Below are 17039 nucleotides of genomic sequence, written 5' to 3' on the forward strand. Positions count from 1 at the left end.
ACCGGTTCTAAATTTTTCAATTCATCAGAACATTGTCTTAAATGTTATCCATTCTCACATGTTTTCCTGACTGTTCCACATTGTAAAAACTCATGTATCATGATGTCAAACGCTGCATCTACCAAGAAGGAATACATTTGCATTGGCACTGAAAACCTGAGTAGGCCTACATAAATTTCCACACAGAAAACTGATCAGGAATTAGGGAATCTGAAGACACGAGTCGATAACGGCATTGATGATGACATTTCATCAGTTCCCATCCCTAGTCTCAAATAATACTGAAGGAATTCCTAACATAGCTAAAGAAGACTAGGGTATGTTCTCTACAATTAAACAACTAAAAAAAAAAAACAACAAACAAAAGAAACTAACAAAAAACCCATGTGTTAAAATATTTGAACAGCTATTGTAGCGGTGGCTTTGAGTAACATTTGTTACATTATCAAGTAATAATTTTGAATTTAGTTTATGTTTATGAATTATTTGGAGTAACAAACTGCCTTGACAGCTGTCAGAGCAAGTTTATAATCAGCCATGCATTCATACATTATACATTATGCCACCTCTACCATGCACTTATGCCTAAGACCTTGAAAGTCGTCAGAAGATCAGGGCGTTTCTTTTTGCAGGCTGTGCCATCTCCTCAACCTGACAGGTAAGTGCAATAGACCTACAAGTGCTGCATTAAGATTATCAATCAGACTATCCACAGAGAAAGCCTGTCCAGAGAGTGATTGGAAAATCTTATCTAATCCAGCATTGAGTTTGTAAAGGTTTAGAGAGGATGCCTACACAGAGATCCAAGGCGATGGTAAGAATAAACTGATTTATTGTCCTACAGGTAATTAAGTACACAGTTTGAATCAGCAGGCACAGAAAAGGGGGTGTTCACAATAATAGTAGTGTGGCATTCGGTCAGTGAGTTTGTCAATTTTGTGGGACAAACAGGTGTGAATCAGGTGTCCCCTATTTAAGGATGAAGCCAGCACCTGTTGAACATGCTTTTCTCTTTGAAAGCCTGAGGAAAATGGGACGTTCAAGACACTGTTCAGAAGAACAGCGTAGTTTGATTAAAAAGTTGATTGGAGAGGGGAAAACTTATACGCAGGTGCAAAAAATTATAGGCTGTTCATCTACAATGATCTCCAATGCTTTAAAATGGACAAAAAAAAAAAATGTGGAAGAAAACAGAAAACAACCATCAAAATGGATAGAAGAATAACCAGAATGGCAAAGGTTCACCCACTGATCAGCTCCAGGATGATCAAAGACAGTCTGGAGTTACCTGTAAGTGCTGTGACAATTAGAAGATGCCTGTGTGAAGCTAATTTATTTGCAAGAATCCCCCGCAAAGTCCCTCTGTTAAGTAAAAGACATGTGCAGAAGAGGTTACAATTTGCCAAAGAACACATCAACTGGCCTAAAAAGAAATCGAGGAATATTTTGTGGACTGATGAGAGTAAAATTGTTCTTTTTGGGTCCAAGGGCCGCAGACAGTTTGTGAGACGACCCCCAAACTCTGAATTCAAGCCACAGTTCACAGTGAAGACAGTGAAGCATGGTGGTGCAAGCATCATGATACGGGCATTTTTCTCCTACTGTGGTGTTGGGCCTATATATCGCATACCAGGTATCATGGATCAGTTTGGATATGTCAGAATAGTTGAAGAGTTCATGTGGCCTTATGCTGAAGAGGACATGCCCTTGAAATGGGTGTTTCAACAAGACAATGACCCCAAGCACACTAGTAAACGAGCAAAATCTTGGTTCCAAACCAACAAGATTAATGCCTCGCAGATGTGAAGAAATCATGAAAAACTGTGGTTATACAACTAAATACTAGTTTAGTGATTCACAGGATTGCTAAAAAAAAGCAGTTTGAACATAATAGTTTTGAGTTTGTAGTGTCAACAGCAGATGCTACTGTTATTGTGAACACCACCTTTTCTACTTTTTTTACTAATAGCCCAATTTCATAGCCTTAAGAGTGTGCATATCATGAATGCTTGGTCTTGTTGGATTTGTGAGAATCTACTGAATCTACTGGTACCTTGTTTCCCATGTAAAAATAAGAAATATACTCAAAACCTGGATTAATCTTTTTAGTCACATAGCACTACTATTATTCTGAACACTATCAATCAATCAATCGATTTTATTTATATAGCGCCAAACCACAACAAACAGTTGCCCCAAGGCACCCCACACTGCAAGGCAAGGCCATACAATAATTACGTAAAAACCCCAATGGTCAAAACGACCCCCTGTGAGCAAGCACTTGGTGACAGTGGGAAGGAAAAACTCCCTTTTAACAGGAAGAAACCTCCAGCAGAACCAGGCTCAGGGAGGGGCAGTCTTCTGCTGGGCCTGGTTGGGGCTGAGGGAGAGAACCAGGAAAAAGACATGCTGTGGAGGGGAGCAGAGATCAGTCACTAATGATTAAATGCAGAGTGGTGCATACAGAGCAAAAAGAGAAAGAAACACTCAGTGCATCATGGGAACCCCCCAGCAGTCTAAGTCTATAGCAGCATAACTAAGGGATGGTTCAGGGTCACCTGATCCAGCCCTAACTATAAGCTTTAGCAAAAAGGAAAGTTTTAAGCCTAATCTTAAAAGTAGAGAGGGTGTCTGTCTCCCTGATCCGAATTGGGAGCTGGTTCCACAGGAGAGGAGCCTGAACTACTGCCACTGCTGTATAAATGTGAGAGAGCAACCATCTGATGAGGAAAAACTCCGAACAGTGGTTATAAAGATGAGTAAACAAATGGGGAAATGCAGAAACATGAACCCGTAAGTTCAGAAATAAGAAGTTAAGCTTTGTAAAGCGAAAACAGAGGAAACATCAAAGTAAAACTGTCAGAGAATATTGAATATGGGGGGAAATTAGCCATATAAGATGGAGAATAATTAATAAGAACACATGGAGAATAATGCCAGAGACAGAATAACATAGAGAATTACAACAGAAACAGAATAATACGGAGGTCAAACCTAAACACTAAAATGTGACCCATGACAAAGTTCTGTTTAGCCTGTTGACACGGTATATTTAGTGCTTAACATTACTCTTTTGACATTCATATAACAGGACACTATTACAAACTGAATACAGAAAATGTCCTGAGGCCTGTTGGAGCCAGTGCGTATCTCCAGATTCAATAGCGTCAAGCAAATGAGAGTCTATGACTCCCCCTGGATGAGAGGCCAGTCTGATGCAGGTTACTTTCCCAGCTGAGGCTAGTACTCATTTACAGCTGGGTGGACTGAGACAATATACACTGAACAAAACACAACACTTTTGTTTTTGCTTCCATTTTACATGAGCTGAGCTCAAAGATCTAAAACATTCTCTATATACAGAAAAGACCTACTTCTTCCCAAATATTGTTCACAAATCTATCTAAATCTGTGTTAGTGAGCACACTTACACAGATTTAGACAGATTTGTGAACAATATTTGAGAGAAGTAGGTCTTTTGTGTATATAGAAAATATTTTAGAGCTTTCAGTTCACCTCATGAAAAATGGGAGCAAAAACAAAAGTGTTGCTTTAAATTTTTGTTCAGTGTAGATTGTCGAGCCCAAGGACATAGGCAGGTGGCATGAGTGGAATTCAAACCTAGGTCTACTACATATTGGCACACCAGCTCTTTATCCACTCTGCTACGTGCTCTACATTATGGCTGGATAATAAAGGAATTTAATTGGCTGAATTTAGATCATTTTAGATTACTTTTAATTTTGAATTTGGTTTATACATTTTTAAATGGTCTGGCTCCTCCTCCACTGTGTAATTTTTTTGTACAGTCACCCAGGGGATTCTGTTAGATCCTGAAGAGTATCAGTTACACAAGAGTGTACCATACCATGTTGCTGCACAACATTTGGGCAGTCAGTCTTGTTTGTAAAAGCCACAAAGCCACTGCTGAAGTGGGGAGCTGCGTCTCCAATAGAGTGTGGAGCTGGTGATGTACCAATTTCTCTATTGTGTGTCCATTACCTCATGATTAGTGGCAATAGAGTCTGCCAATTGTCACAAATTACACCAAAAACTCTAACTTTTGGGAAGATAAAAACATCAACAATCAACAATAAACCAACCATGCAGGCAGACAAACGTTCATCCCCATCTCTCGAAGTTAACCCTGTAGTTGCCACTGCCAGGTGAAATGTGGGCATCCCCTTGGTCTTCTGCATCCACTGGGGTTCTCCACACTGAAGCACCTGTGTGCTGGGTCATGCCCAGAGAAATGCAACACAAAGCCAAATGCCCAAGCTGATGTTCCCTCCCAATGTAAATGATGCTCCTCATCTTGATGCCATCTTGATGCATGTGCATATTTGTACTGCCCAAAATAGAACAGGTCACAGTGTTAGCTTTTCAAAGGAATATACTCTTATCTTGCTATAGATCCTGCGTCTGGAGAAGCAGGGTTTATCTGACCAGCCTTCTTCTGTCCAAGTCCGGAAGGCTGGTGTGATTCAGCAGACTGCCTCTAAGAGATTGTCGGCTCCAGAATCCCTGCTGATGCCACCCATTCCTCCACCAGCTATAGATGCTTCCATGCTCACTCTCCAACAACAGGATGGTGAACCGTACTCAAGGAGCGCCTCCAACCTGAGTACCTGCGTCTCTAGCTCCCAGAAACACCTGCCTCATAAGGAGTCCACACCCAGCTTGGCCTCTGATATCTCCCTTCCCTTTGCCTCTGTGGAGCTTCATCAAAGGCTGCGTCAGCTGGAAAAGTAAGTCCCAGATATCTCCATTTATTGTTAAACAGCAGTGTTTACTCTTTTATAAATCATAATGACAGCAGAAACTACCCAAATAACCCTGATCAAAAGTTTACATACCCCAGTTCTTAGGGCCCCTTCACACATAGTGCGAATATGTACAACTCAGGGTGACTCACAGCGACACAGCTTGTATGAGAGAACCACGGAACATCGCGCCGATGGGCAGGCATGCACTATCCTGATCACAATCCTGTACTGATGTGGACTACAATAAAATAAAAACCAGCTGTGTAATTAGTGAATATCACTGGGTTGATATAAATAATACATAAAAGGGGACGCAATAAAGAACCTTGCGGTTAAATAACCCTGGTTTAAAAAAAAATGGCACTCACGGGATTCAAACCCATACGCTCTGGTTACCAGACGGAAATTTTACCACTGTGCTACAGTTGCTGGCCTGTAAGCAGTGCGGAAAAATGCCTGAAATCAACAAAGATGAGGTGCGCTGTGTGCAGCCCGGAGTAGATCTTTACGAGCGAGTGGACAGATTATTTGTCATGTAATTGGTATGTAGGTATTGTCATAATTGTTTATATAACTGTTCTGGCGGTAGTTTCTATGTCTGTCATTCAGCTGTCAGTGTGCTGTGATCAGGTGACAGGCCCCTCCCTGTGCTGTGTGCCATCAGACTGTCCGGCCCCCATGTGATCAGATCTGTACATATATATAAGCATTTTGTGCAAGTGTGCTTCCCCTCCCCCCAGCCCCCAGCACACTAGATGTGTTGGGGGGAGCGTGACACATGCACCACGTGTGGCTTTTTGCAGCTTCACAGTTGTGGGGCACTTACTGTAGACAAATTTCACATCCAGCTCGACAGTGATCATCTGCTGACTGTTTTTGTGATGACAGTGTGAATGGCCACACATTTTCTAAGTGCTAAACGATCTGTGTTAGATGTTCGTGTGTGTCAGCTGGAATTTGGCCGGCACCTGCCACGAGAGGGTTCGATGGCCTTGCACAGTGCGCACACTGTCTTTCAGCCACTGGTGTGCAGAAATAGTTGTAGCAACAGGTGTACGAGGTGTGGGAAGCAGCTATGATTTTACACCTTTTGCACGATTCCTGCTTCATGTACAGTTTATGAGCAAATCGACAAAATTCATACTTAATACCGTGTATTGCCCCCTTGTACATCAATGACAGCTTGGAGTCTTTTGTGGTAGTTGTGGACGAGGTTCTCTGATGGTAAAGCTGCCCATTCTTCTTGTGTGCACGCGGAGCGGGTCGTACAGCCATTACGAACACATATACACGCAGCTGTATATGTTTGGGCTGCATCCTGCAGGTGTGCACGAGGCATTCTGACGCGGCTGACCACGCCTCTTTCCCTTCCGACTGTGTCTAGATTATGGCCATATTTGCCGTGTTGGCCTGGTTGCTGCACATTGCTATGTGTGACGGCGGCTTAACCATGAGTGACAAAAACGTTTTGTGTTATCATTCATATTGTCTGAAAAATGTCCAAAATGGTATGTTGGAATATATATATATATATATATATATATATATATATATATATATATATATATATATATATACGAGGTCTGTGAGAAAAGTATCCGACCTTTTTACTTTATGCAAAAAATATATGGATTTGATTCATATGTTTTTACGTCAGCCAAGCTTGAACCTTCGTGCGCATGCGTGAGTTTTTTCACGCCTGTCGGTTGCGTCATTCGCCTGTGGGCAGGCTTTGAGTGAGCACTGGTCCACCCCTCTCATCGTTTTTTCATTGCGAGGAAATGGCGGAATGATTTGGGCTTTGTTCCATCAGAATTTTTTCAGAAACTGTTAGAGACAGGCAGCTGGAAACCATTCAGAAAATTCACATGGCTTTCGGTGAAAATTTTATGGGCTTCACAGAGATTAAGGAGTGTTACTACCGCTTTAAGGACGGCCCACAATGGCGCACGGCGCGCCGCGCTCTGATCGACAGGCAGAAACCACCATTTCATTTCTAAACGGATGGCTGTGTCGATCCGGGACCGTCTGTTGTGTGGGCCGCTGAAGAGGAGGTACTGCTGGCCCACCACCACCAGAGGGCGCCCTGTCTGGAGTGTGGGCTGCAGGCACCAGAGGGCGCTGCCGCCTCACAGGAGCAGCCGGGGTGACAGCTGTCACTTATCGCCTACGACAGCTGTCACCAATCATCTGATCAGCAGTGGTATATCAGCAAGACGACATCTCCACCTCTTTGCCGAGATATCGCTCTACCTAGGAGGTACAGTACTCAGCCGACTGTGTTGTTTTTTTGACATTAACACTTTGTTACTTTTGTGCGTTAAATAGCAGACATTCTTCCGACGAGAGGTGGAGGTGGTTTTCCCGCCATACGGGTTGCTGGGTGCAAACGCACCCACATTTAACTGTTTTTGTTCCTCGCCAGCAGTACCAGATCCGACACGCGGAGGCAGTGGCCACCTGGGAGTTCGGGACTTGGCGGCTCCAGTATTCCCGGGGTTCGGTGGCGGAGGAAATCGTGTGGTTCCGGTTCTGCTTTGGACAGACGTCTCTTATCTTCGAGCCTGCCCACGTGACACATTTTGTGAATTGACTTCTTTGTCTATTGTTGTAATCTGTTGTGTTTGTTGTGCTTATTCACAACAGTAAAGTGTTGTTATTTGACTTCCTCCATTGTCCGTTCATTTGCGCCCCCTGTTGTGGGTCTGTGTTCCTACACTTTCCCAACAGGACCATCTCCTCTAACTCCGTCGCCCCTGATCCGGCCAAGGTTGCGGCGGTGAGAGATTGGCCCCAACCAACAAGCCGTAGGAAGCTGCAACAGTTCCTCGGCTTCGCTAATTTCTATAGGAGGTTCATTAAGGGCTACAGTCAGGTAGTTAGCCCCCTGACAGCCCTGACCTCTCCAAAAGTCCCCTTCACCTGGTCGGATCGGTGCGAAGCCGCGTTCAAGGAGTTGAAACGACGGTTCTCTACTGCGCCAGTTTTGGTGCAGCCCGACCCTAGCCGCCAGTTCATGGTTGAAGTGGACGCCTCTGACTCAGGGATAGGAGCCGTGCTGTCCCAGAGCGGAGAGACCGATAAGGTACTTCACCCGTGTGCCTACTTTTCACGCAGGTTGACCCCGGCTGAACGGAACTATGACGTCGGCAATCGAGAACTCCTTGCGGTGAAAGAGGCTCTTGAAGAGTGGAGACATTTGTTGGAGGGAACGTCCGTGCCATTCATGGTTTTCACTGACCACCGGAACCTGGAGTATATCAGGACCGCCAAGCGGCTGAACCCCAGGCAAGCCCGCTGGTCACTGTTCTTCGGCCATTTTGACTTCCGGATCACCTACCGCCCCAGGACCAAAAACCAGAGATCGGATGCCTTGTCCCGGGAGTCAAAACGGAGTTGTCGGATCCACCGGAACCTATCATCCCGGAGTCCGCTATCGTGGCCACCCTCACCTGGGACGTAGAGAAAACCGTCCGGGAGGCCCTGGCACGGAGCCCGGATCCCGGAACTGGGCCGAAGAACAAACTTTACTTCCCACCAGAGGCCAGGGCTGCAGTCCTGGACTTCTGTCACGGCTCCAAGTTCTCCTGTCATCCAGGGGTGCGTAGGACCGTGGCAGTTGTCCGGCAGCGCTTCTGGTGGGCGTCCCTTGGAGGCCGACGTCCGGGATTATATCCAGGCCTGCACCACCTGCGCCAGGGGCAAGGCTGACCACCGCAGGGCATCGGGACTGCTCCAGCCGCTGCCTGTGCCAAAAGCCCATGCAGACCGTCGGCGGACCCCGGCCCCTGCGTATCGGCCAGGGCAGGAGGTGTGGTTGTCCACAAAGGACATTCCCCTGAAAGTGGACTCCCCTAAACTACAGGACCGTTACATCGGTCCCTTCAGAATCCTTAAGGTCATCAGTCCAGCCGCAGTGAGGCTTCAGCTTCCGGCCTCACTGCGGATCCATCCTGTTTTCCATGTGTCCCGGATAAAGCCGCATCACACCTCACCCCTCTGTGCTCCGGGTCCGGCGCCGCCTCCTGCCCGGATCATCGATGGCGAGCCGGCTTGGACTGTGCGCCGGCTCTTGGATGTCCGTAGGATGGGCCTGGGCTTCCAGTATTTGGTGGACTGGGAGGGGTACGGATCCGAAGAACGCTCCTGGGTGAAGAGGAGCTTCATCCTGGACCCGGCCCTCCTGGCCGATTTCTACCGCCGCCACCCGGACAAGCCTGGTCGGGCGCCAGGAGGCGCCCGTTGAGGGGGGGGGTCCTGTTGTGTGGGCCGCTGAAGAGGAGGTACTGCTGGCCCACCACCACCAGAGGGCGCCCTGTCTGGAGTGCGGGCTCCAGGCACCAGAGGGTGCTGCCGCCTCACAAGAGCAGCCGGGGTGACAGCTGTCACTTATCGCCTACGACAGCTGTCACCAATCATCTGATCAGCAGTGGTATATCAGCAAGACGACATCTCCACCTCTTTGCCGAGATATCGCTCTACCTAGGAGGTACAGTACTCAGCCGACTGTGTTGTCTTTTTGACATTAACACTTTGTTACTTTTGTGCGTTAAATAGCAGACATTCTTCCGACGAGAGGTGGAGGTGGTTTTCCCGCCATACGGGTTGCTGGGTGCAAACGCACCCACATTTAACTGTTTTTGTTCCTCGCCAGCAGTACCAGATCCGACACGCGGAGGCAGTGGCCACCTGGGAGTTCGGGACTTGCCGTCTCTTATCTTCGAGCCTGCCCACGTGACACATTTTGTGAATTGACTTCTTTGTCTATTGTTGTAATCTGTTGTGTTTGTTGTGCTTATTCACAACAGTAAAGTGTTGTTATTTGACTTCCTCCATTGTCCGTTCATTTGCGCCCCCTGTTGTGGGTCCGTGTTCCTACACTTTCCCAACACCGTCGTGTGCAATTTCTCTGGTTATCACAAGAGCTGGACATCAGCCATTTTCCGGAGGCTTTGTGCGTCACGACGGAGCTGCTGATGGAGCGAGACAAAGAACACCTCCATTTTGGAGTGTCAGAGGACAAGTTGGGACATGCCTATCTCGGCTTTCAGTGGCTTACCAGTCGAGTGAGTATAAGAGAAATTTAACAAATCTCTTGTTAAAAGTGAAATCTGCCGGAAAATTTTCACCGAAAGCCATGTGAATTTTCCGAATGGTTTCCAGCTGCCTGTCTCTAACAGTTTCTGAAAAAATTCTGATGGAACAAAGCCCAAATCATTCCGCCATTTCCTCGCAATGAAAAAACGACGAGAGGGGTGGACCAGTACTCACTCAAAGCCTGCCCACAGGCGAATGACGCAACTGACAGGCGTGAAAAAACTCACGCATGCGCACGAAGGTTCAAGCTTGGCTGACGTAAAAACATATGAATCAAATCCATATATTTTTTGCATAAAATAAAAAGGTCGGATACTTTTCTCACAGACCTCGTATATATATATATATATATATATATATATATATATATATATATACACAGTAGTGTTCAGAATAATAGTAGTGCTATGTGACTAAAAAGATTAATCCAGGTTTTGAGTATATTTCTTATTGTTACATGGGAAACAAGGTACCAGTAAATTCAGTAGATTCTCACAAATCCAACAAGGCCAAGCATTCATGATATGCACACTCTTAAGGCTATGAAATTGGGCTATTAGTAAAAAAACGTAGAAAAGGGGTGTTCACAATAATAGTAGCATCTGCTTCTGACGCTACAAACTCAAAACTATTATGTTCAAACCGCTTTTTTAGCAATCCTGTGAATCACTAAACTAGTATTTAGTTGTATAACCACAGTTTTTCATGATTTCTTCACATCTGCGAGGCATGGAGTCAACCAACTTGTGGCACCTTTCAGCTGTTATTCAACTCCAAGATTCTTTAACACCATTCCACAGTTCATTCACATTTCTTGGTTTTCCTTCAGAAACAGCTTTTTTTTTTAACAGAGGGACTTTGCGGGGGATTCTTGCAAATAAATTAGCTTCACACAGGCGTCTTCTAACTGTCACAGCACTTACAGGTAACTCCAGACTGTCTTTGATCATCCTGGAGCTGATCAGTGGGTGAGGCTTTGCCATTCTGGTTATTCTTCTATCCATTTTGATGGTTGTTTTCTGTTTTCTTCCACACGTCTCTGTTTTTTTTTGTCCATTTTAAAGCATTGGAGATCAGTGGAGATGAACAGCCTATAATTTTTTGCACCTGCGTATAAGTTTTCCCCTCTCCAGTCAACGTTTTAATCAAACTACGCTGTTCTACTGAACAGTGTCTTGAACGTCCCATTTTCCTCAGGCTTTCAAAGAGAAAAGCGTGTTCATCAGGTGCTGGCTTCATCCTTAAATAGGGGACACCTGATTCACACCTGTTTGTCCCACAAAATTGACGAACTCACTGACTGAATGCCACACTACTATTATTGTGAACACCCCCTTTTCTACTTTTTTTTTTACTAATAGCCCATTTTCATAGCCTTAAGAGTGTGCATATCATGAATGCTTGGTCTTGTTGGATTTGTGAGAATCTACTGAATCTACTGGTACCTTGTTTCTCATGTAACAATAAGAAATATACTCAAAACCTGGATTAATCTTTTTAGTCACATAGCACTACTATTATTCTGAACACTACTGTGTATATATATATATATATATATATATATATATATATATATATATAGTTATGCAATGTGTGAAAGTGGTGCTGACACATTCTGGAGTTTTTTGTTTGTGTGTATTTTTAATAGTGGCTCAGCCCCCAGCCAGTGTCCCTTGGGTGAGATTCAACTGACTGTTCGACACAGCTCACAGAGGAACAAACTCATTGTGGTGGTGCACGCCTGCCGGTGAGGTTCACGACTACATACAGTGTGGGTCTTATTTGCAAGTGATTTCTTAGGGGCTTGCTCTCTTTTTATGTATTAATTTTGTTCTGTCGCCAACGATTCTTTGGTATACATTTTATACCCCCGTCACACTAGAGGCTGAATGATGCCGAATGCCGCCTGAATGAAAGTTCAGCTCACATTCCGGAAGTTTTGAAGTGCATGTCTAAACAGTCGGCTGATTCCTGTGGCCGCCCCGAATGTTTTGCACGTGTAAAACAGTCGAGGAGGAAAAATGTCTAACAGCGGTCAAAGTGCAGTCTGACAGCAATCTGCCTGAGATCTAAATATTCATACGCCATGAAAATGTCATTCGAAGCATTCTGATCGTGTTCGAGGACCAGTTTGAAATGATCCGCCATTTCAGATCCTGGCCGAATGTCCTGACTGTGCCTGAATGCACCAAAAGCGCACTGGATTATATTTCCTCCACCCGCTATCGGACCTCACTGTTACGGCAATGTAAGTGCATTCGTCATATTCTTGCTGTATTCTAACAGTTGTCTGGGTAACCCTTATTTGTTTCACCTATATTTGCACTGCATTCAGAGGTTCGTGCACCTGGCACGTGTCAGCACTGACTCTGAGGCTGTTTTTTTCTCACCTGTGTAAGAAATTGTTCAGTGTTATTTCTGTGTTTTCTTACATACAGTCTACTCTGTTTATTGATTCAGATGTGTAATAGTACAGCCTCTAGGGGGCATGGATTTTAAAGTGACTTAAGCTGTGTTGTAAATACTAGTAGAAATGAAATTGATTAGTATTGTGTGGAGAATGGTGAAGTGTTCTGTGGTAGATGAATGCAAGTGATATGACGTGATTGTGACTGACTGTGATATGGTCTGACTTTGTTTGCCTGTGAAAGTGATTTATTGTGGAGGAGGAGTTTTAGAATATTGTGCTATTTCATTGTTACTTTATTTGATGTGCCCAGGGACTGTGTATGGAAATTAGCTGTTTATCTATAAGTGGTGCAGCTCATCTCTGTCTCTTTGAGCTTAATGATGCTGTACATTGTCCCTCAAATAAACAAAGAAACTAAACTAAACTAAACACTAATCAGTCGGGGCGGGGCGGAGCGCATTCAGGGTATTCGGACAGCTATCCTCCGCAGTTCTTGTTCCCTCTTAGATCTGGCATGAATTCTGTTTTATTTTGTTGTTGTTGTTTTTACATTACGTCTGATTCGGCTTGGCTCGTGCTCATTCGTACTCAGTGTGACGGGACCCTTACCTTCCTGTAGGACTGCAAAGATTTAAGAATGAATGTATGCAGTGGTCTCCAGCAATGTGTGACTGGATCCGTTTTGTCCTGCGTGTCCTCAGTAATTTGCTAGCCTTCACCAGAGATGGCTCAGATCCTTTCATCCGCCTCTATCTACTGCCTGACAAGAGTCGCACCGGGCGAAGGAAGACCAGCACCATGAAGAGGACTCTTAACCCTGTTTTTGACCAGACGTGAGTTTACTTTGTGCTGCTATTGATTTACAGTATATTCTAAAGCACAGATTTTGTTCACCAGAGTATGTTGCTCAGCTCAGAAAACCTTGTGTTACTCTCTGCTATACAAGTGCTGACATGAGCGATGAGCATTGTCCAGTCGCTCAAGTGCTGCCCTCCAATATGCAGCCGGGAATAATTGATTAATGTAAGCACAAGATCTGCTCTCTCGCCTCAGTGGTTACTTAAATCAATCAATCAATCAACTTTTTTCTTGTATAGCGCCAAATCACAACAAACAGTTGCCCCAAGGCGCTCCACATTGCAAGGCAAGGCCATACAATAATTATGAAACACAGTCTACGTCTAAAGCAACATAACCAAGGGATGGTCCAGGGTCACCCGATCCAGCCCTAACTATAAGCCTTAGCGAAAAGGAAAGTTTTAAGTTAAAAGTTAAAGTTAAGTTTAAAGTTTTAATGTGTGTATCATGAGAAGATTTTGTTGAGTTTGGCCACTGGATGGATTGGTTGCCTGCTTGGGTGATAGCCCAGCCAGGACCCAAGCTGTTTCCATGGTATGTTGGATGCGGCAATGCATGGCACCAGCTCATGCTCTTAGATAGTGTCAGTTTGTGGCGAAGAGTTGAGGGTTTTTTTTATGTTCAGTGTTGAATAGGATATGGACGGTGCCTTCTTTCTGCACTCTGCATACATTTAATCTGTTTTTTGTGTCTTTTTTCTGAAAGCTTATGGATTTGGACAGAGTACTGCCAGGGATCATGGGGGCAGTTTAGCCAAAGTTCAACAGAGACACAACCTTAGGCACAATGCCACAATGAAGAAACACAACTACTGGGATATTATAATTAGCTTTGCTATGTATGATGTCTGAAACTGTCAAGAAGGTGTGCAGTGCCCTCTAGTGGATGTTTTAATGTAGGCTCCAACATAAACGACTTGGAAGTAGCCTATGTGGATAGTAGGGTGGCCGAAGAAAAAAATATTTTGACTTTCAAGTCGCACACCCCTTCAATTTAGGAGAAATGGTGAAGAAAAAATGTTAAAATTTCATGAAAGTCCATCATGTCTAAGTGGTCTCCCAAGGCACCACTGTTTTTTGCAAAATAAGAAATTTCAGCGAGTCTCGTCCAGAATAACGCCAGTGTCATTACACTACATAAAGATTTCTGTCCTTTCCAATTTGACTGAATTTAACCTTTGGTCAATATAATCAAGAATAAAATGCATCAGAACCAAAATATGATGAACATTTATTGATTTAATTATATCACTTTCTACAAATAGTTACATTTTCGTTAATACTATTACACAAGTATTACAGCGATTATATGTTCCACTTAAACTAACTTTTATTCAAACTTAAATAAAAGTTTGTTTAAGTGGAAATATTGTTAAAGATTAAACTGTAGAACCAATGGTCTGTTATTGAACCAGTATAGGTGTCAACATTAATAATGTAACAAATCAGACTATTATTGAAAAAATAACATGAAAGAACCATTTTTGTAGTACATTAATATCTAAAATATAGGAAAACTGTTTCAGTGCTGAAAGAATCAAACAATTTAAAGTTACTCTTAGCGTGCAGTCATAATATGAGAACAACAGTTAACTGAGATGTTTCGGATTGTCTCTAGTTCAGACATGCATGAGTAATCAAACAGTAACAGACTGAATTCACATGAGTTGTTTTGTAGCATCTCTTGGGACTAGTTTTCAGTGGTGCTCAACCACCTGGTACAACAGTTGTCGTTGCTGATCACTTTTAGTCAGGATTTCATTGAAATCAGCTGTGGTTGTATGACTGTGGTTGCAATATCAAGCATGGATCTCTTCAGATGGGTAGGATACACGGTGCACTTCAGATTCCATGGAGAGTCAGCATGAGCTCTCACCCTGTGCATGTGTGTGTGATCTGGCTGATCCCCTACCAAACTGTTCCAAATCTCTTATGCTTGAGACTGGATCTCTTGACGTTTATTTGACAGGCCATTGAGCTTTTGAGAGATGATTTTGCATCTGTTTGTAATTGATATTTTACAGCCTTGATGAAAACTGACATTTTGTGATAATTTTGGACAAAGACTTCATATGCTCCAAATCCTCCTGAATTATACTGATCTTTAATGCCTCTGGGAGACCTCTTCCACTTATTGGATTGGCTTAAAATTTCACAGACATTGTTTTTTCAATGATTCTCACAAAATAGGGGTGTGTGTGATACCATATTTGAAAAAAAAAAAAAAAATTCCTATACATTTTCTGGCCACCCTAATGGATAGTGATGGTTACACCATTTGAAAAGCACACAGATTTCTGTACGGTATTTAAGCATAAATGAGCACTTATGTTAGAACCTAAAGAATCTTGTATTTGACTATTAACAAAACACACATTTGGGATGATTTGTATAGTTTTATTAAGTACTACGTCTTGCGGGGGAGCCAACAATGCTGTTGAATAGAAAAAATATATTCATTGTTCAGTATTGGTCATGTGAGAAATATGTTTTAGCAATAAAAATACTTAAGTCAAACTTTTTTTTTCATGCATGCTCAGGTCCTCTTACATACTACCTGAAATGCACTATGGCTACTACAACCCCAATTCCAATGAAGTTGGGACATTGTGTATAATGTAAATAAAAACAGAATACAATGATTTGCAAATTCTCTTCAACCTATATTCAATTGAATACACCACGAAGACAATATTTAATGTTCAAACTAATCGACTTTGTTGTTTTTGTGCTAATATTTGCTCCTTTTGAAATGGATGGTTGCAACACGTTTCAAAAAAGTTGGGACGGGGCAACAAAAGACTGGGAAAGTTGATGAATGCTCAAAGAACACCTCATTGGAAACAGGTGAGTGTCATGATTGGGAATAAAAGGAGCATCCCCAAAAGGCTCAGCCGTTCACAAGCAAAGATGGGGTGAGGATCACTACTTTGTGAACAACTGCATGAAAAAATAATCCAACAGTTTAAGAACAATGTTTCTCAATGTTCAATTGCAAGGAATTTAGGGATTCCATCATCTACAGTCCATAATATAATCAGAAGATTTAGAGAATCTGGAGAACTTTCTACACATAAGCGACAGGGCCAAAAACTAACGCCTGTGACCTTCGATCCCTCAGGCGGCACTGCATTAAAGTTCAACAACATTGTGTAAAGGATCTTACTGTGTGGGCTCAGGAACACTTCAGAAATCCATTGTCAGTTAACACAGTTTGTTGCTGCATCTACAGTGGGGAGGTATTATAGATATGTATTTGACCCCCTGTCAGTTTTGCAGGTTTTCCCACCTACACAGAATGGAGAGGTCTGTAGTTTTTATCATAGGTACACTTCAACTGTGAGAGACAGAATCTAAAAAAAATCCAGTAAATCACATTGTATGATTTTTAAATAATTAATTTGCATTTTATTGCATAAAATAAGTATTTGACCCCCTAGAAAAACAGAGCTTAACAATTGGTACAGAAACATTTGTCTGCCATTACAGAGGTCAGATGTTTCCTGTAGTTCTTGACCAAGTTTTCACACACTGCAACAGGGATTTTGGTCCACTCCTCCATACAGATCTTCTCCAAATCTTTCAGGTTTGGAGTTTCAGCTCCCTCCAAAGATTTTCTATTGAGTTCAGGTCTGGAGACTGGCCAGGCCACTCCAGGACCTTGAAATGCTTCTTATGGAGCCCCTCCTTAGTTGCCCTGGCTGTGTGTTTGGGGTCATTGTCATGCTGGAAGACCCATCTTCAGTGCTCTTACTGAGGGAAGGAGGTTGTTTCCCAAAATCTTGCAATACATGACCCCGTCCATCCTCCCTTCAATACAGTGCAGTCGTCCTGTCCCCTTTGCAGAAGAGCACCCCCAGAGTATAATGTTTCCACCCCCATGCTTCATGGTTGGGATGGTTTTCTTGG

At 43.4% G+C, this 17039-nt stretch overlaps 1 protein-coding gene across 1 annotated transcript in view; it reads left to right on the top strand.

The window, feature by feature from the left end:
* Positions 1–17039, top strand: part of esyt2b (extended synaptotagmin-like protein 2b) — a 269639-nt gene that overhangs the window by 224520 nt on the left and 28080 nt on the right. The window contains exons 15-17 of the mRNA XM_034175565.1: positions 4414–4748; positions 11512–11610; positions 12975–13106. Coding sequence (XP_034031456.1) covers positions 4414–4748; positions 11512–11610; positions 12975–13106 — 566 coding nt within the window. The remainder of the gene's footprint in view (positions 1–4413; positions 4749–11511; positions 11611–12974; positions 13107–17039) is intronic.

Source organism: Thalassophryne amazonica, chromosome 1, assembly GCF_902500255.1.
Source record: "Thalassophryne amazonica chromosome 1, fThaAma1.1, whole genome shotgun sequence".
Lineage (NCBI taxonomy): Eukaryota > Metazoa > Chordata > Actinopteri > Batrachoidiformes > Batrachoididae > Thalassophryne > Thalassophryne amazonica.